Below are 26,956 nucleotides of genomic sequence, written 5' to 3'. Positions count from 1 at the left end.
TTTCTGTTTTGGCACTTGTGTCTCACTCCCCAGATAGGTTAGCTGTGGCCAGGAAATCACTTATGCACTCATAGCTGATAGGGGAAAGGAGCAACAAAGGGAGAGGTGACACCAACACACAACAGCTACAGAGCCAGAAGAAGGGATATCTCCTCATTTCCACTTCATAGTTCTTTTTCCTCCCATAAGTTTTCTTGACCTGTGCCACTCCTCCCTCTTTTTCCCTATTTGTACCTTCTAGCTCCTTCTCAATACCTTCAGAAGCCTCAGCTGAATAGATTTTCTCTTGCTCCCAGCAGGAAATGTCTGGCATTGTTGCTCAAGGCCAGTGCTGAGTGATGCAGAGCCCTGCCAAACTGAAAGGGAAAGGGAGGTATTAGCAGATTATCACATCTTGGTCTCCTACTTCATGACAACTGGCACTTCCCACCCATCTACCCTTTCCTTAAAATTGTGAAATAACTTAGATTGGAAGGGACCTGTGGAGATCTCTGAAGCCCTTTTTACAAGGGCATGTAGGGACAGGACAAGGGAGAATGGCTTTAAGCTGAGAGAGTGTAAATTTAGATTAGCTCTTAGGCAGAAGTTCTTCCCTGTGAGAGTGCTGAGGCGCTGGCACAGGGTGCCCAGAGAAGCTGTGGCTGCCCCATTGCTGGCAGTGTTCAAGGCCAGGTTGGACACAGGGGCTTGGAGCAACCTGCTCTAGTGGAAGGTGTCCCTGCCCATGGCAGGGGTTGGAACTGGATGAACTTTAAGGTCCCTTCAACCCAAACTAGTCTGGGATTCCATGATTACAGGAGTGTGAGGCTCACAGTATCTTCAGACTTTCACCATCATCCTATTACAACCCATTGTGATTTGGGTTTTTAAAGCCCTGACCCTTACCACAGGAAGATCTGTATAGACAGAAGGCTCAGCAGCTTGGACACTACTCTGGACTTAAATCTCTGCTCCGTTACAGAGCACAGGAAGGGATTTAAACCAAGAATTCATGTAGGCTGATCACAAAGTACTGAAACTCTCAGCAGATGGCTATGCAACTCTGACCTGACACCCAAGTAGATAACAAGCCTACAGAAGGGCTCTGGAGACATTAGAAAAAGTAGTGAACTCTTCTCTGGGGCCCCCCAATGAAAAGATGTCTAACCTGCTTTTACACTTGGGAAAAGTCCTGCTGAGTATTTTGCCTCCTAAACAAATTCCTGTGCCTGGTCCTTTTGTCCCCTAGCTCTCTATTGAAGAAGCTGAGCTAGTAACCTCTCACTGCCACAACAAGAGAATTGTGAGAACAGACGCATTGTGTGACAGCAACGTCCCCTGCAGGCGCCATGGATGAATTTGAGACAGCAACATCCAACATCTGCACTGGACTCCTCTTTGCCAGGCAACACAAACCAGTTTCATTGGGATTCTTCAACCATTTCTATTCCTCACGTTACAGAGAGATGCACATACAGATACGTGGAAAAAATTACACAGAGGCCTGGAACTAATGGAACCGAAACTGGAACTTTCACTGGTATATTTAACCATGTAACTGATTAAATACAGGTAACATTTAAAACTCAAATCTGTCCTGTAGCACACATACATAGGTTAATGATGTGAAAACACAACTATCGAAATAGATATGGGACAACTCTGCAAGTGCCACAGAGATCCCATCTTCCATTTCTTAGCTCTGTGGGTCACAACTGGTCTCTGGAGGAGACCAATCTTTGAATAGGTTTTAATAGGTTGCATGTTTCACATAGCCAACCCTGAGCCCATATCACAAACACCTCAAGGTAAAGCCTCTCCCTGTACATGCTTCATTCGAGATGTAACTCTAGTGCTTACTACTTTTCCAAATCCTCAGCAAACCTCCTGCCAAAGCTCAGAACGAGGATTAAGACATTCCTAAAGGATGAACATTACAAGAGAAGAATTAAAAATGAGAGACTTCAGTAGAGGAAGGAACCTGGCAACAAAATGGTCTAAAGAGTTTTTCTCAGTGTAAACAGTGTGATGCTCTGTGCTGCTACAAGCCTGGAAGTCTGAAAGGGAACAGGGTTATCCCCCTCTGAAAAAAATTATCATAAGTGGAAATGTTTGAGAAGCAGTGAATTAATGCTTGGATTCAGATACAGAGTTTGAGCATGTTCTGGATTGACACTGAAGGCAGCACACTGGAAATCCAGCTGCAAAAGGTACTTGCTCATTCACACTTGGTAGCCAGAGGCAGCCTGACACTAGCAATGTCACTCTGCCCGTGGCACTCGGCTACAGAATGCAGCACGCCCCAATCGAGCAATCCCACTGTGCCCTAGACTTCAGCTCAGAAAGGGGATGAATAGTAGGACAGAGAAGAACATAAGAAAGACAGCTGGACTGGTCCCTTCCTACCTGAGTTATCCTACGGTCCTGGGCCAACAGTGCTGGCTAAAGGGCAGAAAACCCAAAAGGGGACAAGAAAAGTGCGATGCACTTCCTGCAACTCTCAGAGGCCTCCGGCAGTGCACACAGGGGAACAAATGCCATAGTAACACACTGCCCTTCCAAAGCCGAGCCCCCCCGTGCCGCGGGGTGGTACGAGGGAAGGCGGGACCGGAGCGGGGCCAGCCCCGGGGACACCCCGCCCCGCCGGGGCGGGACGAGCCGCCAGCCCCGCGCACAAGCGTGTAAAAGCGGGCGGCGGGGCCGGGGAACAGCAAGCGACCGGCCGGGCTGAGCTGCGGAGCAGGTGAGCGGGGTCAGCGCCGGGACCGGCCACTGGGACCAGGACCAGGACCAGGACCGGGACCGGGACCGGGACCGGGACCGGGACCGGGACCGGGACCCGGACCCGGACCCGGACCCGGACCGGGACCGGGACCCTCATCTCACCTCACTGCGCTGTTCCACAGGTCGCACCAGTTGCGGGATCGCTGCGCAGAGGAGCAGAACATCGTCAGCAATGGCAGGCGAGGTGAGGGTGAACTTTGCTTCTCCGGAGGGGTGGTCTCGGGGTGCTCTGGCAAACACAAGCTCAGCCGAGTTAAAGTGTAAGTCCCAGGCCGAGCAGCCTGCCATTGCCTGCAGGTTCTTCCTTCTACCAGGGAAGGACTAATAACCCGTGCAGTTCATTCCTGATTACTTGTGTTGGGGCAGGAGGTACTGCACAGCGCGTTCTGCAAACGTTTCTCTGTACAAAAGCTGTGCTTTCAGTTTCTGTGCTGGTAGCTGAGATGTGATCAGTCAGGTCAGTGAGTCACGCTGTCTGCCTTCAAATGGCTACTACAGCCCTGGCCTCCTCTGCTCTGGGTTGTACACAAGTGTCTGTCAGCTCTTGGACTGTAATATCCACCTCCCAAATCAGAGTCCTGTAGCTATGTAAAGTTAATCTTTCAGTTTTGATTTCCTGATTGCAAATGTATGTGTTGCAATGTTTCTGCTGACCCACTTCTCACTTTGATGAAAACCCATAATACTGAAGTTATATCTAAATAGACATGTTTCCTATTCCAGCACTTGGCCTCTGGTACTGGCCTTTAATTCAGCATCCCCTGTGCCATGCTCCTGTGGGCATCAGATGCTCACTGAGGATCTCTAACACCTTTCTTTCTCAATTCTGATTCCTCCGCTGCCTTCCCTCAGCTTTCTGACAAACCTACCTTAAAGGTATCAAAAGGCACATGCCTGCACCCTTACCTGTGTAGGCTCTCTCCTGCTGCCCTCTCAGTCACGTTGTTTCAGCAGAGACGTGGAGACAGTCACTAGGAATCAAGTTTCTGAGGTTACTTAACAGTGCTTTGACTGATAAAAGCCCTGGCACAGATCAGCTTGCAACTGTCCCACCAGCTTCTTGCTGTCCATGGTAGTTACAGTGTGAGAAGAGACTTGACAGGGTGTCTAAAAGAAATCAGGTAGGTCAGTGGTTATACCCACTCTGCAATGGTGACTGTATTTAGGATCTTCCTTTAAATGCCTCCAGTTTCTTTTTTGTGCCGGTTGCTGGAGAGTTGCTTTTGAAATCTTGGATAATTTGTAAGGTCTCTGCACAAGTAAAATTCCATTTCAGTGCAAGTTTGCCAGAGTTGGGGCTTTGGGGTGTCCTACCCAGGCAAGCAAAAAGTGACTTGTATGTCTCTTAACTAGTGAATCCATTCAGTTGCTGATTCACTGGTGAAAAAAGCTTACACACAACCAGCTGTGATGCATAGATGGAATTCTGTACCTGTCTTTGGTCACCCAGTGCAGTAGTTACGTAGATGACACATTCAAATGTGTGAGGTTACTCTATGACTCTTGGTTATGGGTAGAAAACGAACTTTTATTTCTATGCGTTTTAAAACCTTCCTGTTGATTTATTTTCCTGAACATTCTTGATGCTGAAAGGGACCCAGACCTCCCTTTCTGGAGTCTGGACCTCAACCAGTTTTATGCTAATTCTATGCCAAAGCTTGCAAGCACATCATGGACTTTGGAGATACCCCAAACACTTCATAATGTGGTTTGTGCTGGCCTACAGCTCTTTGTCAATCAAAGAAACATACCTGTTAGCTCAACAGAACAAAACGGCCTTTGATGACACGGGCTTTCACTGTATTTGTTAGTGACTGCTTTCCTTTTCCACCCTTTAAAAGGCTGTCAGAGGGTTGTTGACCTGCAGCTGCCTTAAAAGAGAAATCCATGCTGGTCTTGCACCATATGCCCTGATAATAATTTTAAGGACTTCCTGCAGAGGTAAAATATCCTGGAGGATTCCTGAGCCAGACCTCACAGCCTGCGGGCTAAACACTAGTGACAATGCCATGTTCTCCATCGCTTTGCCAAAGGTCCTGAAGTCCAGGGCTTTTCTGGTCAGTGCTACCACCCTGCAAGGACACAGCTGAGAATGGCCTCAATACTGCATAAACAGATCACTGGATGTTACATAGTGCATAGGACCTTCACTGAAGTTATTGGGCCTCTTTAATATGCTGCTTCCTCTCTCTCAGGGAGATAAACTTTGGGGAGGAAGATTCAGTGGAAGCAGAGATCCAGTCATGGAGATGCTCAATGCTTCCATCAGCTATGATCAGAGACTGGCAGAAGTTGATATCCAGGGGAGCATGGCTTATGCCAAAGCCTTGGAGAAGACTGGAATCCTGCCTAAAAGTGAGATGGAGAAGATCCTGAGTGGCCTGGAAAAGGTATCTATTTCCCTGACTGTCATGTGTGCTGGAATGAATGGCTCCTTCTCTGACAGCATCTCTAGTAACCTCCCTGAGCTGCTGTTCTAAAGAGAATCTTTCCATGTCCTCATGTCCTATTCCTTGCAGCTAGGCATGTGCTGAAGTGCTTTCCTGAAAGGGAATGCTGCCCTAAGTCACAGACATGATGGGCCCATGTGTGCTGCACTTAGTTCTCTTGGAAACATTCTCGGAAGGGAATGGATGCTCAAACTGCATCCCACTAAAGGCCCCAGAGCCCAACAGTGGGATGTGAACCAGCCGAGAAGCCCCCAGTGAAAGCCTGAAGCCCCGATGAGCACGTTGCCAATACTCATCATGGCAGCCCCGGTGCCACGGTGAGGTGTGCTCAGTGTGACCTGCCCAGCCTCTTCACACTGCACGGTCACCAGGAATTGTTTCCCTATGAATTAGGAATATTCTTTTCCTGCTGGCAGTTGGGATCCTGCTGTGTCTGGCTGCCCAAGTCAGAAGCAGGCAATGCACAGCCTGCATAGAAAATATCCCATTGTTCTTGCTCACCCACCATGGACAATGGTGACTCTATACAATGTTTGTATAGGAAAATCCTGGTGGACAACGAGCTCACTTTTTGCTGCAATGCTTAAATCCTCCTATAGCCAGAACACTGCAGAATCATCATGGAATCCCACCAAGTGCAGTATAGAATATCAGGATAGAGCAAGCAGCCAGCCTTGGGTGAGAGAACAGGAATGCCAGAGCTCATGTGAGACTTAACACTTTGATTTCCACTGGGATGGCAGAAATTGGTATTTCCTGAGGACACTCATGCACAGCATCAGGGTAACTGTAGAAGGCTGACTGGTGTTTCTGCTGATGTTTGTAGATCTCTGAGGAATGGTCTAAAGGAGCCTTTGTGGTGAAACACACTGATGAGGATATCCACACTGCCAACGAACGCAGACTAAAGGTTTGGGTCCCCTAACCTCTTGTTCCTGCTCCTCTGGAGCTGGATCTGCCTGACATGAAGTGCTTGTACCTCTGTCCTACTGTGAAATTCCTCTGAACCCTGTGGCACTGAAACCCCTGGTGCACAATCGAGTGGCTCCAAGACCCCTGTTGTGGAAGAGGCACTGTACAACTCTAGAACCCAAACCTGCCCTTCCCCAGAAGGGATCCCATGGCTACTCACAGGATCCTAGAGCTGGGTCCCTTCCAGGCAGGGATGAGGTCTGCTTATGTGGAGTCTCCTGCTTACAGTACAAAGTTACTAAAATCCTCCTCTTGTCCTCAGGAGCTGATTGGAGACATAGCTGGAAAGCTGCACACTGGAAGAAGCAGGAATGATCAGGTATGTACAGAACTGGTTGTTTTTCCTCCTTCTGTACTCCTCCCCCACCTCAGTTCCTCAATCATGTTTCTTTATGCCATCTTTTACATGACCTGACACTCTCCAGGCTTTAAACACTGCAGTGACTCATCTGCACAGCAGAACGGGCACTGCAGAATTTATTCCTGGTGGTAAAAGCCCACAAACTTCCACTGACATCGCTCTGAAAGCCTACAGAAACCATGACTTTCCTGGCTGGGTGCAACTTTCAGGATCAGTCCTTCTGAGGAAGACTGACTTGTTGGTTTGGGATTTTCTTAGTCAAAGTTGACAATACCTGAGGAGCCACTGAAAAGAATGGGCTTTGGTTCTGTTTGTGGAAAGCAAGATAGTGTTTTTCATAGATCAGTGACAGGGATGCATTTGGTAAGATGTCCCTTCCCATCACAGAGAACAAGGAGGGGATAACTCTGCCAGGGCTTTCTGCTGAACAATATTTCATGTTTCATATATCACATTCTGCTGTGTCTGACTGTGGCCAATCTCATACAGGTTGTGACTGACTTGAAGCTGTTCATGAGGAATTCCATCTCTGTCATCTCCAATCACCTCCTGCAGCTCATTAGGACCCTGGTGGAACGTGCTGCTATGTAAGTCCTTTCCAAATCCAAGACCGTTGCCTTGCAGAACCAGGAGACTTCTAGGCTTGCTCTTTGACTGGCCCCAATGAGGGCAGCAGCAGGGTCTCTGGCAGAGGAAGTTGCAGACAGACAGGCAGTGTGTGGTATCACAGGGAAAGGCAGTGGCACCTCTTTCCCCACAGTTCACATCACAGAGACCTTCCTCTTCCCCCAGTGAATCCAGGCAAAGGAATTGAGGTGGGAGGTGCAGACAAGACTTTCAAAGGACCAAATCCATCTGAAGGAGTGGGGAACATGGTTCAGGTTGCTAAATATGAGAAAAGCTCAGGTGTGTAAACTCCCTGTTTAACTCTGCTCTTTACATAGCTCACTCCAAACTGCTGGTGGACTGGGGAATCTGTGCCTGCCACAGAGGGATTACTGTACCACGCAGTTTTCCAGGGAAGCCTAGGGCAGATGCACCACTCTGGAAGATCAGGAGATCTAAATCCCTTGTGTTTAGGTAGCAGGCGACAGGGAAACAGAGATAAACCAGCTTCAGCACAAGCTAAAGATGTTCTCTTTGACCTTGCTAGAACACCCTGGACTGTACCTGCCACTGCTGGTACCCTCACAGCTGCTGCTCACCTCTTTCTCTCCTTTCACATGCAGAGAAATTGATGTTATCTTGCCTGGCTACACCCACCTGCAGAAAGCTCAGCCCATCAGATGGAGCCAGTTCTTGCTCAGGTAACCACCTTCACACTTGGCTGCAGGGACCTTTCTCCACACCTGGGGCCACACTCAGCTGGAGCCTAGAAGGGCATCATCCTCTGAGGGGTGGTGACAAACCAGAGATAACCTTGCACACTGAACAGGAGCTCCCCATGTGGCTCTGGTCCAAGCACTGAGTGGGCAGCAGAGGCTGACTCCTGTATGCTCCATCCTTTGGCCACTCTCACCTCTGAGGCTGTGTGACACTTTCTGACACCAGGTGCTTCACCTCTCATGTCCTTTCCCAGCCATGCTGTTGCTCTGACCCGTGACTCTGAGCGCCTGGGAGATGCGAAGAGGAGGATGAACGTCTTGCCTTTGGGAAGGTATAAAGTTTACTTCGTGTGTAGTCCTTGGGTCTCACTTTGCTCTGCGAAATGGCTGAAGCAGATCTTTGCATCCCTGAACCACTGGGGTTTGTATAACCTATGCATTAAAAAGCTGCAAGGGTGCAAGCCTTGCTTCTCTTGCCGAATAGAAGACTGTCACCACAGAGAGACTGTTCTTCTCACTTCCTGAAATTAAGAACTACAATCTTGCATCTAATAAACCTTCCTCTTCTAGTTTATTCCAGAAGTTAGAGTTTGCTAAGCTTCAGGCCACACTGACATCAAAATGAACTGGAGAAGGGAAATCTCCAGAGAGGTGTCATCACTGGGTGCTAGAGCTCAGCTTTGGTTTGAGTGTGCAGGATGTCATACTTGACTTCTGTTTCTTTCTCCCCTGGCAGTGGTGCTCTGGCTGGTCACCCACTGGACATTGATAGAGAGCTTCTACGTAATGGTAAATGTCTCCATATGACTGAGAGGCACAGGTCTGCTCATAATCCCTGGGACATGGGGAAGCTTTGGCACATTGTCCTGAAGTTGCAATATCTTAAACATGGAGAGGGAGAGTGTTCATCAAAAAGAATTAAGTGTTATCTGATGCTCAGTGAAAGAGGAGGGAGGCAGCTCCTAGTGACTCAGTAAGCCAGAAGGCTTTTTACTGCAGTGAGGCAGAAGTGCCTGTAAGGTGGGACCATAAACAGAACCACCTCTGCTACACACTGGCTGCCTGGGCTAATAACAAAGTATGTTTGTGTTCCTGGGACTACTCAAGGGCTCACGGTTGCCTGCATGCTGGGGTAAACTTCTGCATTCTAGCTCCAGTCATATCAAGCCTGACTTCCTCTGTCCCTCACCTTCCTTACAGAGCTGGACTTTGCCTCCATCAGCCTGAACAGCATGGATGCTGTTAGTGAGAGAGACTTTGTGGGTAAGCACAACTCAATCCCTTCTTCCCAACACTATTCTAGAAGCAGCCTTCTGAGACCGTTCTTGTTAACTTCCCTTCATAAGGGGACTGACTTCCTCCACCAGGAAGCAATTAGACAGAAAACCTGTTTGATAGTGTTTAAACTCCACTCAGGGCCCACTGGGTTGTCAAAGCACCTTTTTCACCTCCTGATTTCCTGCTGTCTCTGCAGTGGAATTCCTTTCCTTTGCCACCCTGCTGATGATCCACCTGAGCAAGATGGCTGAAGATCTCATCATCTACAGCACCAGCGAGTTTGGCTTTGTGACCCTCTCTGATGCTTATAGGTAGGTCTCTGGACAAAGAACCCTTCTCTCAGCCTCTCCTCCTCAGCTATCCTCACCTGAGAGAGTAAGACAGTATTTGGGGTCTCCCTGCTGCCCCAGGCTGACACAGCATTAAAAGGCTGGCAGAAAGGCAGCCGTAGGGTGAATATTCCTCAGTCCTGAACACTTCTTTCTGATTCCGGCAACTCAACCAAGCCTGCATTCAGCTCCTCCCCAGCAACTGCTGGCACAGACAACTTCCTCCTCTGCTGCCACTGCCTGCCAAAGCCTTCCCTGCCTGGCCGGGTTTGCAATCCCAACACATTTCCTGTCTCTTGGGGCAGCACAACACAGCGCTCCCTCTCTGTTGTCACAGAAGGAAAGCTGATCTGTGACACCAGCCATGGGGCGGCCTGGCGGCAAATCTCCTCTTTGCTGCCTCTGAGAGGAGGAACTGCCTGTTAGCTTCAGACAGGACTGCAAAACCAAAGGCTTTGCTGTGGGAAACATGAGAAACTCAGTTCACTGCTTCCCTACACCTAAACAGGAGTCTGGGGAAGGGGACTGATGTGTTGCTTTTGGAGGGCTGTACCACGATGTTGCCTGACCTGTGTCTGTAAGGGCTGGGGTTCTGCTCACGATTACACCCCACACACCTTTCTTCCAGCACTGGCAGCAGCCTGATGCCTCAGAAGAAGAACCCCGATAGCCTGGAACTGATCCGCAGCAAAGCTGGACGAGTGTTTGGACGGGTGAGCCGGCTCCGGAGAGAAGAGGATGGGGAAACTGCTCATACAGGGCTGAGGAATGTTCCTGCTTCTTGCCTCTGCTCAAAGAAATGTGCCCAGGCTGGGCTCTTCACCTCTGCTGGGGCAATGTGCTTCTCTTCCTGTACCTAACCACCTCGCCTGTTTCTCTCTGCAGCTGGCTTCTATTCTCATGGTTCTCAAAGGCCTTCCAAGCACCTACAACAAGGATCTGCAGGTAAAACACATGCTGGCTGTCTCAGGGCCTCTCACGCACACACATCTCTTCGACTCTGGAGCAGACTTGCCAGTCCCTGTCCCTGCACAGACCCTGCTTGTGGGCAGGGTGTGAGGAAGGGGCTGAGGCTCAGCACAATGCACTTGGTACCATGGCCGTAGAGGAGCCCCTGGGATGAGCCCCCGGCTCTGCTGGCCGGGCTGCTCAGGCTCTTGGTTGGGCTTTTGGGCTGCACCAGGTTGACTCACAGCAGTTTCCATCCCTGTTTTAATGCAGGAGGACAAGGAGGCTGTCTTTGATGTTGTGGACACCCTGAATGCTGTGCTCCAGGTGGCCACTGGAGTGATTTCTACCCTCCAGGTAAAGCTTCAGGCTCTCACTACTGAACATGGTTGGGATGCACATTGCGTGGGTAACATGGGTAAACAAGCTCTAGGGTGGTCCTAAGATGAAGGCTCTTCAGTGGCTCTCCCATACTGCTCATCATGACCACCACTGTCAGCTGCTCAGGGGATTAGAGGGTCCTTTTAGAGCCAGGTCCCTTCCAGATACAGTCCTCTCACTGTGACCACTAACGTGTCCCAGAGGAAGAGCTGATGATGTTTCCCTCTCACCCTCCCTTCTGCAGATCAACAAGGAGAATATGGAGAGGGCTCTGACCCCTGACATGCTGTCTACTGACCTTGCTCTCTACTTGGTCCGTAAAGGGGTAAGTATCAGGGGGAAACCTGGAACTCCAATTCCTTTGGATGGAGAATACTGCTCAGCGAAGGCCTGAGATAAGGCCTTGTGTTCTGTTCTGAGGTGACGATCAGTCTGTGCCAACAAACCTGGTTTCACATGGTGTTTTACTAGATGAAAACAAGCCAAGCAAAACAGAGAACACATATTTTTTTGTCCTTTGAAAAACACCCCCACTGCCTGGTCACTGACTGCAGCCTCTGCTTCTCACTGCAGATGCCATTCAGACAAGCCCACATTGCCTCTGGAAAGGCCGTCCACCTTGCTGAGACTAAAGGCATCCCCATCAATAAACTCAGCCTGGATGAGCTGAAGAGCATCAGGTTCGTATCACTATTATTTACCATGACTTCTCTAAACAGGGTGCCCTTCCCTATATTAGCTGTGCCAGACAGCACCCCAAAATCCTGCTGGCCCTCACAACACAGGATGGGGACAACATCACTACCACGCAGCTCCAGCAGGCCACGGGCAGCAGCTATTGGGAGGGACTGGATGAAACTCATGCCCTGAGCTGGGGGCACCAGCCCTGCAGAACAGTTTGGCTCCAGACTTCCACCTGTGGAGCTGACTCTTTGGTCTGCCACAAGCAGCTACTCTCAGGCACTACAAGTGCAGAAGCAGGGCTGCAGGAGGCCTTTTCCCTTCCAAAAAGGCTCCATGTCCCCTCCTTCACCATCTCCACAAGCAGTGAGCACCTCAAGCCAGGCAGCAGCACCCAGTGCTCTCCACTGACACTCTTCTCTTTGCCTCCCCAGCCCCCTGTTTGGCAGCGACGTCTCCCAGGTCTTCAACTTCTTCAACAGTGTGGAGCAGTACACGGCCATGGGGGGCACTGCCAAGAGCAGTGTGGGTGCCCAGATCGATCACCTGAGGGAGCTGCTCAAGAGGCTGAAGGAACAGGCTTAGAGTGTGGGGAGAGATCCCGTGGATGCAATGTTGTGCTTATATCACTAATCTGGAGTTAATAAACACTGTGGTGTATGTAGTTCACTGAAACTTCTGTCTTGTGTCTTCCTTCTTAGGGGTATGACTAAGTTGGGCTTCTGATATGCAGAGAGCAGCAGGAGCGTCAGCAAATGTGTTGCGGGAGGATTGTGTGTGTCCACAAAGAGGGATGCTTGGTACAACACCTGTAACACACACCACATCTCCAGCTATCACTGCTTTCCTCCTAGGATCATGTTTCCCTGCCTGCTTTCTGGCAGGAAAATAAAATCTCCTCACCCCCTGGCACTAGAGCTTGCATGGCCTTAGGCAGGTTGTGCCAGCCCACAGGTCATCCCAACCCATCACAGAACTACCTTTACTTCTGGTTTATACCAAAGCACAGGCTGGCATGGTCCCAGGTCCATCTCTTTCCTCTGACACATGCCCTGATTTGCCTTCAAGCTAAGTTGGGACAGAGTGCATTAAAAAGAAATTTAAATAATCCCTGTTATTGTACTGCTGTTGCCTCTTACAGAAATCATTTACCAGCTTTTGCCCTTACAGAAGTAAAACCAGAACTAAGAGCAGGAAAAACCTTACTTGAGGATGAACTGCCACGACATTCCTGAGTCCCCTGCTGCTTACTGACCCTTCTCTCTGATTTAGTACATTTGTCTCACCTTCCAGCTAAGTTAGCTGTGGCAGGGAAATCGATTATGTACACTTATTCAGGTGGAAAGGTGACAGCAACGGCCAACACCAAGAGACTCAGAAGAGGGATTATTTCCTCCTTCCCAGCTCATGCTTCTTCCCTTTCCTCACATAAGCTTTCTCCCCATTGTTTCATTTCACAGGTCTCAGCCAACTGAGCTTTCACTTGTTCCCCAGCTGCCACTGTTCAGGACCTTGGGTGGCAGTGCTGATCGAAAAAAGAAGGTGTTTTTAGCAGATTATCACACCTCGATCTCTTGCTTAAATAAACAGTTCATCATCACCGGTACTCCCCATTTGACCATCTACCTTTCTGATACTCTTATGTGTCACCAAACCTTTGCTTGATCTGCAATAAACCAAGCCATTTGTGCTTCTGTAACTGAATCATGCAGCATGACTGGCGGCTGCTTACTGTGCGTGGAGGTACATGTTGTCATCTAGGAAGCAAACATAGGCTACAAATAAATATCCTATAAAATTAAAATCAATCTGCTGGCATTGCCTCCCTCCCTTGCCCCTAAGATACTTTTCTCTTTATTCCTAATGAAGTTCTGGGGGTCGTGGTCTGAATAGGAAATGTTACCGTGCTTCACAGCCGAGCCCCGACGTGGTTTTCTAACACAGCGATCATCCTCCTGCCTGTCCCCACGATCCCAACCGCTCATCAGTGCTCTTCTGTGCCGTTTCCAACAACTTCTTGCCCTCTCGCTTCAACGAGTGACTCTGAGAAGAAAGAAAAGTGAGTCAGAAAATCAAGTGACTCTGAGAATAAAGGAAAGCGAGCAAGCACATAAATAAAGAAACAAAACAAAACCACCGCGGGAACCCAGCGAGCCTGGGTGCAGCCCAACGCCCGCAAGCGTTTTAACGCCAGGCTTTTCCTAATAGGCGGCTGCAGACCCGACGGACAGCCCGCTGATGCGCTCGGGCTGCGCCCGCCCCGCGGTTCCGGGGCAGGGCCTGCGCCCGCCGGTACCGCCCCGCGGCCGGGCACTGCCCACAGCCGAGATGGCGGCGGCGGCAGGAGCGTGGTGCGGCGGCGGCGGCGCGGGAGCCGGGCGGGCGGGGGGCTGCCGCCTGCTGCTGCTGCTGCTGCTGGCGCTGGGGCGGGCGGCGGCGCTGCCCCGCGGCATGTTGTACCCCCGGGAGACCCCGTCCCGCGAGCGGAAGGAGCTCGACGGCCTCTGGAGCTTCCGCGCCGACCTCTCGCCGAGCAGGGACGCCGGCTTCGTGCAGCGCTGGTACCGGCAGCCGCTCCGGCAGGTACCGCGGGGGGCGGGCGGGGGCTGCCTCGGGGCAATCCGCAGGGCAGGGCCGCTGCTCAACGGGCTTCCCCCGGGAGCGCCGGTTCCCCTTTCCCTCCTCACCGGGCTTGCGAGCGGCTGCTGTGTGCCTGCGCCTTACCGCTGTGCAGAGGGCTCTCTTAAGAGACCTGCTGATTACCGACCGCCTCTGATTACCCCGCTCCTGCTCAGAGGCCAGAAAGCATTTGAATGAACTACAGCCACCTTTAGCGCTGCAAAAGCAAGGCTGGCCTTGCACAACGTTTATCTATGATCAATAGCATCGGATAAACAAAAACACTTGGCAAGGGCACTCGAGTTACTTATTCCAAAGTAGCTGATTGCTGATAAACAAGTTCCAGTGTCACTGAAATCAGGTATGAAATTAACACCATGGCCTAAAAGGAAGAAGTAGTGTGTGTGTGAAATGTACATGTCCTTCATCATTTCTCTTTTAGCCCTTTGTCCAGTTTTTTGGCCAATGGTGGAAGGAGAGAAGAGCTGAAAGCACTGTGCTGCTGGAGGCACAGTGAAATGAGGTAGCCAGAGGAGAGGAATCTTGGACTGTGCCTCCGCACAGGAAGGCTTAGAGATGTACGCTCAACCTGCTTGAGACAGCAGAGACTCTCTCTGAAGGAGATGCACATTATGCCCATTCCAGTCAAAGGATTTCCTGTATTAGATACAGGGAAATCCACTTCACCATCCAAGGATTTTCCTGCTAGGATTTTCTGATGTCTGATAAGGGCGCTGAGTTTCTCTGCAGCACTGGTATGGTTCAGTGCTGAGTCAGCTGCGCACATGATGCTCACCCCTGGGCAACCAGACCTTCCTTGTTCTGCTCCCCATGGAAGGGCTTCCTGAGGAAAGGGGAAGCTGCTGCAGCAGCACTCTTCTGTGCAACATCATGAGCACAGCAGGTGCTAAAAATGAACAGCTCTATGTCACAATAGCATCCGGTTACCTCAATGTTAAATGTATTCCAACACTGCCTGCCTGTGATCCTTACATAAAGAATAAGTGAGTGAATTCACTCCATTGTAATCCCAAGGAATCTATTTTGCTTTCGGGGAATGAGAGAGGCTGGGCTCATCCCAAACAGTCTCCACAAACCTTCCATGGGGAATCTGACCCAGAATATCCATGTCTCTTGTCACCCTTCTACAACAACTCCTAGCCCAATGAGCAGCACCTCGCACCAGTGGCCTGGCACCACACCACCAGCGTTGCTCACCAAACACCTAGAGCTGTGCAAGAGAAGCTACTGTTTGTGCCAAGTCTCAGGCTGAAACAATGACCTGGGCATTTTTTTCCCCTCATTTCTCTGATTCTGCAATACCAGAGTCATTAATGAAAGCATTTCACTATACATCATGAAGGAAAAAGATATGAGCAGCTTCTTCCTGTAGGAACAAGCAGGTACCTGGGCCTGGTACTAAGCAGGACTTCTGTAAGACCTGTGACAGACCACACCAGTTTCTAAACAGGTTTTCCCAAGTATTTCCACTGGACAAAGGGATTGTAAGGCTGTCAGTGGAGCGGGACACCTCCAGCAGTACAGGTTGGACACCCAAGACAGTAAAATTTCTTTAAATGATCAGTTTCCTCCCTTTCTGTTTCATTCCTGCCAGACTGGCCCTGTGATTGACATGCCAGTGCCTGCCAGCTTCAATGATATCACTCAAGACTCCAGCTTGGAGAAATACATCGGCTGGGTTTGGTATGAGAAGGAGGTGCTGCTCCCTCTCCGCTGGCTTCAGGACGACCTCAACACCAGGGTGGTGCTCCGCTTCGGCAGTGCCCATTACTACTCCATTGTGGTACGTTGCATGGGAAATGATCCATGTGTTTGCAGAATTATGCTGCACTAAAGTCTGTCTCATGGCTTATTCATCAGCTACACTTCTGCCTAGGTTTTATATCCTAACTCTTGCCTGTTTTCCTCCAGCTGAGAACTTGGCCCTGTTTCCCAGGTCTCTCTTCTCTGACTCTCCAATATCAGGACTAGTAACTAAAACATTTCCTTGCTACAGGATCTGCCACTGTCATCTCAGTGAGCCTTGCTTGTACATGACCCAGACCTAGCACTCAGCAAAGGAAGGGCTGCTAAACTGATCCCTCAAGGAGTAAGACCCCAGAACAAGGTTCAGTGTTACTGGGAATCCCAACTGCCCTGTGCTGGACTCTTTCCCTTTGCCCTTCTATGCTTGCCACAAAAACCCAATAACCTGTTTCTTGGGCTCACTCGTGTCTTCTCTTGCAGTGGGTCAATGGAGTGCAAGTGGTGGAGCATGAAGGGGGCCACCTCCCTTTTGAAGCAGAAATAAGCAGCATCGTCCAGGACAGCCCAGGGATCCCCTGCCGCATCACTGTTGCGCTCAACAACACTCTGACCCCCCATACTCTGCCTCCAGGGTCAATTCTGTACATGAATGACCCAACAAGGTGAGTTACTCACTGTACTGCTGAGCTTATCCCGGGACTGAGAGAATGGGAATTTATTCAGCTGCTGGTTCATACGACCTTCCAAGCAACTTAGGAAAGCATGGGATTGTGTTTATGCTGAAATTCATCAGTTGAGCAGGGAGGTATTCAAGCTTTGCTGTTATGAGGAATCTGCACTGAGTTATTGCATCTGTTTTATACACAGGGAACTAAGATTAATTGATTTGCTAAGTTGAATAAATGGCAGATTTAAGAAGCTTGAATTCAGCTGGAATATACAAGTACCAGCTATTCTGAGGGACCAAACCATTAGATGTTTGTTAACTGGGAGTCCCCTTCAGTGCAGCAGCAGCAGCACTACTGAAAGATAGATCCATCCTGCTGTAAAGACTATTTTACCAGATGGCATCTGTTATTACATGACAATTTACATTGCTAACATCCATAGCAATGCCTTCAGTTCTTGTAATGAAACATAATGTAGCCATTTCTCCTGTCTTCCTTACTCAGGTATCCCAAGAACTATTTTGTACAGAACACCAGGTTTGATTTCTTTAATTACGCTGGAATCCATCGCCCGGTTGTGCTTTACACCACTCCTTCTGTCTACATAGATGATATCACTGTGACAACTACTTCATCAGACAGTGTTGGTAGGTCCAGAACAATTACAGCAGTTACCTGAGGCTCCAAATGGAGATGACAGGGGCAGCAGAGAAAATATCCTGCAAAAGTCTGATTCAGTTTGTTTCATAGTGGTCTTCTCTTGAACGTGGGCTCATCTATTGCACAGCCCAGCAGCTGCAGGAATATGGTAGAGTTCAGAAGCAGTAAGAAAAGAAGTACTTGCAAGAGACAACTGTTAAAGTGAAAGGATGATCAGGTGTTTCTTGAAGTAGAATTTCTCAGCAGGAGCAGTCTTCCTACCACTAAAGCAGGATTATCACTAAGAGTTGTGTGATACACAAATCTTGCTGGGTTGTGGACCTCAAGACAGACAGTCTTGGGACTTTGCAGTCAATTCATGCCACTCTGTTGTTGTTCTACACCTCCCTCTTTTTTTAATGCTGCTCTGTGTGAAACCCCCCCAATATTGCTGCATGTATTTTTCCTTTCATGGCAGTTTCTGATTGTCTTTTGTTTCCTTTGAACCAGCAATGGTGCAGTATCAGGTGTCTGTTATTGGCAGCACATTCTATTCCTTATCCTTGAGTTTACGTGACCAAGAGGGGAAAGTGGTTGCTACAGGCGATGGGCCACATGGAGAGCTAAAAGTCCTGAACCCAAATCTTTGGTGGCCTTACCTGATGCACGAGACGCCTGGATACCGCTACTCCTTAGAGGTAACATGATGTTTCTTCCTTTCCATGTGCATTCACTGTGACTGCCTAATAGGGTTAAAGAAATGCTATGTGGCCCATCTTCTGTACTCATCTTCTCACACGGATCCTGTTCATGTGACCAGAGGGGTGTTGCTGGTTATGCACTAATCAAATCAAGCTTTGCCAGCCTCCTGGATGCTGGGCTGGAAGGTCTGTTGGTGAGAAGGGCATGTGTGCACTCTGAGAGACTTGCCCTTCACATTTAGGGCCCAATCCATCCCTAGTAAAACGAATGTTTGAGACAGTACAGGGAGGAGGTGGTGTGAAAGCTGAGAGTAGAGTCTCTGAGGAGCAGGCTAACCTCTTCCACATGGTTTGCCATGCAATGAGCTTTCTTTCCCGCTCTGCAAGACAAGAGTTCAATTTCAATCGCACAAGGATCAGTAGTGACATTTTCAGCAATTGGGGCAGATGAGCTGCTGTGAGTTTCAGGGGCTCAGGTCCCTACCTCTTGTGAGCAGATGGCACTTCAGTCACTGCCTGGTGTCAAGGGGTGAGGACAGAAGAGGTGTACTGCTGCCTTGCCTTGGGGGACAGAATGGCCCAGATGAGCAAGGGGAAAACAAACTGAATCTCTTGGGATGAACAAGCCCCAGGAGGGTCATCCACGATTCATCCTTCAGCTTCCCCAGCTTGGACTTCTATTGTCTGTTTAGTCAAACCTTGCTCTGCCTGTGAGGACCACAAGAGGTGGCTGAAGCAGCAGTGAGGAGCAAGCTGGGGAAAGGACAAGAGGTCAAGATAACCCTTATAGGCAAGGGGAGGGAGGACAGAGCATCCTTGTGGAGCCCAGCACGTCACTTGTGTCTCCTCCTTGGAAATCCAGGTGAAAATGCAGGCGCAGGTGAATGGGGCATTGCTGGAGGACATGTACACGCTCCCGGTCGGCATCCGCACCGTGCACGTCACCAGCACGCAGTTCCTCATCAATGGCCGGCCCTTCTACTTCCACGGCGTCAACAAGCACGAAGATGCAGATGTAAGTGTGTGCCATGAGCACCTTGCTTTGTGCTGCCGAGGGGGTACCCACTCTCGCCTCCCCTCAACGCTCAAAGGGGCCATGTCTTCACAGCCTCCTCCGAGGCTGGCAGTGGGGCTGGGGTGAAGTGTTACCAGCATAAAACTGGGTACCAGGGGGACCTTATCACTCTCTGCAACTGCCTGAAAGGAGGATGGAGTGAGGTGGGGTCGGTCTCTTCTCCCAAGTGACAAGCGATAGGACAAGAGGAAATGGTCTCAAGCTGCACCAGGGGAGGTTTAGTTGGAGATTAGGAACAATTCCTTCCCCAGAGGGTGCTCAGGCATTGGAACAGGCTGCCCAGGGCAGTGCTGGAGTCACCGTCCCTGGAGTGTTCACACACCGTGTAGCCGTGGCCTCAGTGCCATGGGTTAGTGGTGGCCTTGACAGTGCTGAGGAACGGTTGGACTGAATGAGCTTAAAGGTCTTTTCCAACCTGGTTGATTCCATGATTCTAAGGTGACACCATGCCCAATCCTGCCATAGCTGTAACACCCCTCACATGGGCGAGCCCGGGGGGTGCTGGCAGAGAAGCTAAACCACGTCCCGGCCATGGCTTCCAGTCACAGATCGCGGCTCCCCGCCGCGGGAATGCCGGAACAACGTGTGTAGGGGCGGTGGGAGCCGCAGGGCTGCGAGGCGCCGCCCGGCCACGGGGAGGCGCCGCCGCCGCGCCGGAGCCTCCGTTCCGCCCTCACCGCTCCCCTCAGGAACGTCTTTCTTCCCGCCCGCCCCTGCCCGCCTCAGGGATAACACCCGTGATGGGGAGGGAAGGGGCAGGCGGGCCGGGCATGGCGGGCAGCAGCAGCAGTGTCTGAGTGTGCAAGCGGCAGTGCCCCTCATGAAGGCAAACACCACGCAGGGAGGTGGTGCGATCAGCTAGAAATGGCACCGCGGGCTGGAAGAGGAAGCAGTGGTGCCTGGTGAGGAGAAGCCCCGGCTGGCAGTGTGATGGGGTGCAATGTCTCTCTGCCTCCCCCAGATCCGTGGCAAAGGGCTCGACTGGCCCCTGGTTATGAAGGACTTCAACCTGCTGCGCTGGCTGGGGGCAAACTCCTTCCGCACCAGCCACTACCCCTACGCTGAGGAGATCATGGACCTGTGCGATGCCTACGGCATCGTGGTGATCGACGAGAGCCCGGCCGTGGGCATTAAAATGCCGTAAGAAAGTGCTCAAAAGACCCTTCCCCTTGTTTCTGTGTTCCTTCAAAAGCATCCCCCTCCCATCCCACAGCACCCGTTGTCCTGATAATGGAAGTACTTTGCTCTGTTTAGAAATCAGCCTGTTGTGCCACGTGTGCCTGGTGAGGTTGGGCAACCGGAGGGTGTTTTGCCACATAGCCATCACATTGTCTGGGCTCTCTGGATTAGTGAGCCCAAACCATGGCCCTGAACTGTGCAACAGGCTTGGGGAAATAGGGCAGAAGCCATACCCAGCATCAAAGCTCAGTTGTGCTTATACACCCCAAAAGCTTGAGTTTTCACAGGGAAGGGCAAAAGGGATGGATTTTAGACCCTCACCTCACCAGGTCTTGCTTCCTTTTGTCTTTCAGTGAGAGCTTTGGGAACAAGTCCTTGCAGCATCATCTAGTTGTGATGGAGGAGCTGATCCGCAGGGATAAGAACAGGCCATCGGTTGTGATGTGGTCAGTAGCCAACGAGCCAGCATCGGAGCTGGCCCCAGCAGCGTACTACTTTAAGTAAGTGCATCTGCTTGTACAGAGAGATGAGACTTGGTTCATCTTCTTCCTTTGCGATAGCACAGAGAAGTAGTAAAGAGAGGGCAAGCATTTTTTGGGAACCCTGAAGCAGTACCCACACATTGAAAGTATAACTGCTGCGTGTGTTGAACTGATGCTCGGCACTACGTAACAGTCTCAATCTGCTGCTTTTGGAAAAGCAGGGCTCTGCAAAACTAACAGGAGTACATTTGGTCTGAGCTAAGGGTCAAGCAAAAGCAGACTTGATGGGAACAGGATATTCCTTGTTACCAGTAGAAGACAAGTGCCAAATTCTTAGAGAATTACAGAAAAGCTGTAAAATAGTTGGCCTTTAATTCTAAAGACAAGGTTCTTCAGTTAGTGCTGCTGGTTAATTGTTATGCAGGGGATCATGATGTCCCCTTCATAGCCACTGCTTTGAGTCTTTGCAGCTCTCTCCTTCCTCCTCCCTCCACCTTTTAAAGAGATTTAAGCTTTGGTTAGCCAAGCATGTCTCTAATGGGATAGCAGACTGTCCCTGGTAGCTTTAGGTGCCTTAAGAGGTAATCATGAAGTTTCATTCTTCACAATGACACACCACCCTCCTGCAACGTCAAGGTAGCAGCAGAGCTTGAGTCTCCCATTCACTGACTCATCTCCCCATTCCTGTATCTCCCTCATTCAGGGTTTCCTCAAAAGCTGCCAACCTTTAACTGCTCTCTCTGCTGTGGCCTTGTGCTTTAGCAGGAACAGACCTCTTGAGGAACTTCCCATTGCCCTTCTTACATTTTTGTCTTCAAACTCCCTGTCCCATCTCCAACTCCTAAGCTGCCCGTGCCTGGATACTTCCACTCTGGTCTTTTTTCAGGCGGGATAGCAACCACCTTTGTGACATGATGCTTATACTCCTACAAAATGGGCTACGTTGCAGGCACTTGATAGCAGATGATCACTAAGTATCCTACACCGTTTAAGAATACTCTGCTAAATCAGAACCAGCTCCAAATGTCTGTGCGGGTGGAAGGACAGAGAGCTTGGGGAAAGAGGGCTGTGCTTCTCCATGCTGTTGCTGAACTCTTGCTTTACTGTTTGCAAACAGGACAGTGATAGCTCACACTAAAGCTCTCGATCCCTCCAGACCAGTAACCTATGTGACAGAAGCTAATTACGCTCTTGATCATGGCGTAAGTTCACTTTATTTTCTCACCTTTTTTTAATTGATGCATTAAATTTCCTCTTCTTGTAATTTCTATTACACTCTTCTCCCCTCCCCCCCCCCAAGTTTACTGGAGATATTTAATAGGGAAAAGCAGAAGAGAACTTACATTTTTGTTTCTAGTATAAAGCACCTTATCCTGTAGTTGTAGTCTAGCTGGGGAAAAAGAAATCTGTAAGAAAGAACAGTTCTTTGTCTTGAGTGAAGTGTGCAGGATCAAACCCCTGGATTCCATTAACATTGTTATGCTTTGCTATTCCATTGATTGCGTTCACTTGCAATTAAACCAAAGCTTAAACCTCTTTAAAATGCTTAACAAGCCTTGTGGAAGTCTAAAGAAAGGCAGCTTTGCTTTAATTCCCGCTTTAAACTGCTCTAGATCTTCTTTGGCAGATGTCTATTAACATTGAATAATCTATAAGCTGTTCCAGCTTCATTATAAAAGTCTTAGAGCTGTATAAATATCCAAAACGCACTTTTCTCGGATGTCTGTGCCTTAAGCTGGCTGTAACATGAACCAAGGGTCTTTAACACACATAAATTTGTTTCTGGGGTCATTCCTATGTAATTTTTAATTGTTCCAAGATGGCTTTATAGTACTTGTCACTACTGTACAATAAACACTTCCAGCAGGCAAGTTTGTAGGGTTGTGATTTGACCACATGTCCCCGATACAGGTTACACTTTATATTCCTTTCAGGCTGTCCTGAAGTGGCCTCCTGTAGCTTCAAGAGCTCTGTTCCTCCCTGCCCCAGGATAAAACCTGGTGGCCTTAGTATTGAAGGAGCCCAGCAGGGATCTGCTCTTAGATATTGCTGCTCCATCAGGCACACACTTGCTGACTCCTGACATCCCATCCCATGAACGGGTTCTGAATAGCTTGAGGACACAGGAAAACAAAAGCAAAGAATAGATCTCATACACTGATGTGATATTAGAACTTTTTTGCTTTTATTACAAAACATGTTAAGAGAACATTGAACAAGTTACATACAACATCACTTTATCTTTAGTGGGCTTTGTGCCCTTTTATCATACTGTCCATGTGGTAGAAATGGCATATAACTTGCAGAATGCTTAGTCTTAGTATTGCACCATTGATGCACAAATTTAGTTGCTAGTCAAAATATTTGACCACTAACTTGATAATCACATTCCAATACTCAAGAAGTACATCTAAATGTACCAGCAAGCCAGAGACATCTTGGAGACTGAAAAACTTCTAACAAACCTGAGGATGAAATGGGTTGACCTTGTCTAACTCTTTGCTGTGACTTCCTAAGTCTGTAAGAAAAATGCCAAATTAATATGCTATTACTAAATTTAATAACTGCTTTTTTCCAGGGAAAGGTTTTATGATGGGAGGGCCTGAGTGATGGGGGGAAAGACTTTATTCTACATGTAATAAAACTGGATTCCATTAAATGAACCAAAAGGAGGATTTAGTTTTACAGGTGAAGGTTGTCTACTTTGAGCTCTGCAATAAAACACTCTCACCCTTTTCTTTTTTATAGGCTCCTTATGTGGATGTAATTTGTGTAAATAGCTACTTCTCCTGGTATCATGACTCAGGCCATCTGGAAGTTATTCCACTACAACTCACAGCACAGTTTGAGAACTGGTATAAAACCTACCAAAAACCCATTATCCAGAGTGAATATGGAGCAGACTCAGTCCCTGGATTTCACAGTGTAAGTGTTATAGATGCTCTAGGTGGAAAAAAGCACTGCTCTTCTTACAGGGGCAGCAAAGTTTATTTAGAAGAGGTGGGTACCACCGAGCCTGACTTAGCTTTGGGATGCATTAGCTTACAAGTATCTGAAAGACTCCAGGATTGTAATCCTGTTCCACTGAAATCAACGAGCTGTGCTAGTAGCAAAGATTAGATTCTACTTAAAGAAAAGTTTTTAGCTTTAACTAAAAGCACTGAGCACCAAAATCTGCACTTCAGCATTCACAGAAAATGCTTAGTTGGAAAACAGGACACTGGAGAGTGGACATTCACCTCATGAGGCTATCCCACAGGGAAGGGGGTGGCACTCCTACACCCATCACAAAGCACCAAGCACCACGATTTCCCCCCCAAGCATCCCCGGCATTATGTTTGTACTGTGCTTCCCCTTGTGATTTCAGTCACAGTTAATGCAGCTGTAATGAGAAGACCAAGCAGTTGTAAAGCTTGTCTTCAGGAAGCAGGTCCCCAGTAAACAGGGAGTAAACATACAGAGCGTTTGCTGATATTAACTGTCACTTCATTCGAGGCCACCTCTTTTCCCTGGCTGTAGGATCCACCTCTGATGTTCAGTGAGGAGTACCAGAAAGCGATGCTAAGGGAGTACCATTCTGTTTTTGACAAGAAGAGGAAAGAGTATGTGATTGGGGAGCTCATCTGGAATTTTGCAGACTTCATGACCAATCAAGGTAAGCTTATATGTATATTCTAACCCACTCTCCAGCCTCTATGCAAGTTTAAAATGGTTTATGACACACAAAGAATATCGTGCTGTAGGGTAGGACAAAAGGGCCCTCTGCTTATCAAGCTGGTTTCTGTGACAAAGCCAAGACGGAATGTCCTGCCTGTACTTAATGCATCCTCCCTCCACATCTCAGGTGGAGGTGTCCTCCTCTGCAGAGATGCTCCCCAAAACATGAGACAACATGCTAGGGCAGAATGCAAAGGAAGCTTGTGAGCAGACCCAGATTACTGCTATTTCTTGGCTATCCTCAATTCAGAGCTTCAGTCAGCTGTTAGGGACATGTCTCACTTGCTTCATATTTCATCTACAACTGCCCTTGGTAACAGAGCACCTTAAATAATGTATTATTAACATGGTAGAGGTTTAGCACTAGAGGACCAGATGCCATTCTGGTAGACCACTGTCTATCATGACACTCTGTCCACTATTAATGTGCATTCACAAAGTATGGGGCATTACAGTGCAGACACACAGAAATTAAACAATTACAACTCAGAAGGAGACCTAGTAAGGAACTAGTTATGCATATGCCACCTGCAGGGAGTTAGGGTGGTGAACAGTCAGTGCTAATTTCAGGCAGAGAAACACCATTAAGAATAACCTGTAGAGCACCAATGTAGGTATTAGAAAGCTCAGTCAGCGCAGAGCAGCAATTGGAAAAGTGCTATCTGTTTCAAATAGGATGGAGAAAACAGACAAGTTCACATACACACAGGCAGTTCCAGGCTTTCTACATGTTGCAATTGTATTTTCTAGTTTCCTATGAAAAAGAGGCAGATAGGATACAAACACTACCAAAGGACAGCACAGTCAAACAGCAATCAACATTTTCACTGTCAAGGTGGAACTAATGGCAGAAGGAATATCTGCTGTAAATACAATACTGATCAAACTGATGGGCTCACCTGAATTAACTGTCATTGACTTACCAGTTGTAAATACAATAAACTGCAGCTGCATTGCTCAGTTACACCATTAATCTTGCCAAGATGACGCAAGTTACATCTGCCAAGTTCCTTCTTGTACCTGACTGTGTGTGGAAGAAAGTGCATAGGTCTCTTCCATTTAACCTGATTTAGTACATACACTGTGACAGTTCACAGTAGGGGATATAAGAGTATTTTATACTTGCTTAATTTTATAACTTCTCTACAGGGACCACACGTGTTTTGGGGAACAAGAAAGGAATATTTACCCGCCAGCGACAGCCCAAAGCAGCTGCATTTGTTCTTAGAGAAAGATACTGGAAGATTGCAAATGAATCAAGCTGTCTTCCTCCTGTAATAAAATCACATACCCTCTTTCTAAAATGACATCAAAAGAGAGAGTGGCTGAGTACTATGCTGAACTTGTTCATTAAACTTCTGTTTAAATAATATTTATGCCTGACTCAAGTTTTGCAAGTCTAATGCAATTTCTAGTCCACCTGAAGTAGTTACTGTGATACAAAGCAGATCAGAAACACTAGTTTCCTATGCTTAGCCATGTCTGTAGGCTTCCTGTTTCCAGGTAATAAATGAATATTCGGAGTTTCAAGGAGCTGAAGTTAGAGATCCTGACTGAGGTATCTGGTTATGGTAAATAAAGTATTACATGATACAAATCAATGCTGAAGACTTCAAAAAATCCAAGTTACTCTAAATGAACACCACATCCCTCCAATGGAAATGAGGTTCTCCAGTTATACTCCCCTAACAGTTACACTACTCAGATCACAGCAGGCTGTCTGCAGGATTACCAAAGAGCACAATATGTATGTAGCTTCTCTTGTGGGACAGAACAAATGCAGCTGGCTGAGAAATTCTGAGAGTTCACAGCATTCAGGAATCGTACAAAGTACTACTGTGAGGATACCCAACATACTCCAGTACAGTACGGAATTCACACTACAGCAGCAAGGTGGAATATGTTAGATAGGTACTACATCAACTGAACTTTGCCTAAGACTATTTCTTTTACTCACAGTACCAGAACAGCCATTAGTAGATGTGTTTTATCTTCCAGCTTGGAAGGACTTCCTTCATGTTAAATTGTCACTATTTATTACAGTAATAGTAGTCTAGAGGGTAAGTTTGTTCTAAACCTTTTTGATACTAGCCTGAAGCCTTGTGGGGTAGGGCGATGTGTAAATTAATGTGCACATGCTACATTAGACAGTAACGTAGTGTAGAAGCATCCCTTTCACACTGCCCAACAGGCTTAGAGGACCCTAAAGACCAGGCTTCAGACTGCAATATATTATGCCAATACCCAGAAAAGCTTAGAATATTCTGTAAACTTCTTACTGCAACACACCAGGGATGTCCCAAGCACAGCATCACCCAAAACAGAATGCCACATTGGAGGCTGCCTGCTGCATTTTGGAAGCTGGTGCAATTCTGTAGTTCTGTTATTCTGAAGCACAGATACTTGGTGAAACTGTTGCTATGACTGTTCATGCAACTGGCTCTTCTCCCAGATTCTCTTTCCTTTAGATGCAGTACATTAGAAACCAGCACCACTGTCCACACTGCTACATGCAGAATAAGGACATGTACATTTACTGCAGACTTCAGAACAATTTTGCTTTTAAGGGAAAAGCAGCAGCATACTATCCATACTCCTTATACTGTGTTAGGTCTACACAT

At 48.4% G+C, this 26,956-nt stretch overlaps 2 protein-coding genes and 1 long non-coding RNA gene across 3 annotated transcripts; 2 read left to right on the top strand and 1 right to left on the bottom strand.

Annotated features, from left to right (window-relative positions):
- Positions 1-258: 258 nt before the first annotated feature.
- Positions 259-3,740, bottom strand: LOC115602113. The gene is made up of 3 exons (XR_003989605.1): positions 3,670-3,740; positions 2,866-2,992; positions 259-356 (listed from the first exon to the last, which is right to left on the bottom strand). It is a non-coding gene; the product is annotated as an uncharacterized LOC115602113 (long non-coding RNA).
- LOC115602110 (argininosuccinate lyase) lies at positions 2,619-12,163 on the top strand. The gene is made up of 17 exons (XM_030472892.1): positions 2,619-2,722; positions 2,886-2,947; positions 4,959-5,153; positions 6,040-6,123; positions 6,448-6,504; positions 7,036-7,133; positions 7,776-7,853; positions 8,126-8,203; positions 8,608-8,660; positions 9,072-9,134; positions 9,346-9,460; positions 10,107-10,191; positions 10,364-10,423; positions 10,700-10,783; positions 11,052-11,132; positions 11,381-11,487; positions 11,923-12,163. Exons 2-17 carry the CDS (start codon positions 2,936-2,938, stop codon positions 12,071-12,073), a joined length of 1,401 nt encoding a protein of 466 aa, XP_030328752.1. The 5' UTR covers positions 2,619-2,722; positions 2,886-2,935; the 3' UTR covers positions 12,074-12,163.
- Positions 12,164-13,758: 1,595 nt separating this feature from the next.
- On the top strand, positions 13,759-25,707 carry GUSB (glucuronidase beta). The gene is made up of 12 exons (XM_030472890.1): positions 13,759-14,071; positions 15,723-15,911; positions 16,355-16,536; positions 17,047-17,189; positions 17,692-17,879; positions 18,745-18,897; positions 19,919-20,097; positions 20,490-20,636; positions 21,736-21,820; positions 23,367-23,543; positions 24,138-24,273; positions 25,485-25,707. Exons 1-12 carry the CDS (start codon positions 13,817-13,819, stop codon positions 25,640-25,642), a joined length of 1,992 nt encoding a protein of 663 aa, XP_030328750.1. The 5' UTR covers positions 13,759-13,816; the 3' UTR covers positions 25,643-25,707.
- The last annotated feature ends 1,249 nt before the right edge of the window (positions 25,708-26,956 follow it).

This window comes from Strigops habroptila, assembly GCF_004027225.2.
Source record: "Strigops habroptila isolate Jane chromosome 13 unlocalized genomic scaffold, bStrHab1.2.pri S16, whole genome shotgun sequence".
Taxonomy (NCBI): Eukaryota; Metazoa; Chordata; class Aves; order Psittaciformes; family Psittacidae; genus Strigops; species Strigops habroptila.
Note: the sequence above shows the minus strand (reverse complement) of the source record. Positions and strands in the feature narration are given on the sequence as shown.

Coding starts and splice junctions, on each gene's coding strand:
- LOC115602110 (XM_030472892.1), top strand. Junction 7,134..7,775: donor CTGGTGGAACGTGCTGCTAT/GTAAGTCCTTTC, acceptor TTTCACATGCAG/AGAAATTGATGTTATCTTGC. Junction 9,461..10,106: donor ACCCTCTCTGATGCTTATAG/GTAGGTCTCTGG, acceptor CCTTTCTTCCAG/CACTGGCAGCAGCCTGATGC.
- GUSB (XM_030472890.1), top strand. CDS start 13,817: ATGGCGGCGGCGGCAGGAGCGTGGTGCGGCGGCGGCGGCGCGGGAGCC. Junction 15,912..16,354: donor CCCATTACTACTCCATTGTG/GTACGTTGCATG, acceptor CTTCTCTTGCAG/TGGGTCAATGGAGTGCAAGT. Junction 18,898..19,918: donor ACAAGCACGAAGATGCAGAT/GTAAGTGTGTGC, acceptor TGCCTCCCCCAG/ATCCGTGGCAAAGGGCTCGA.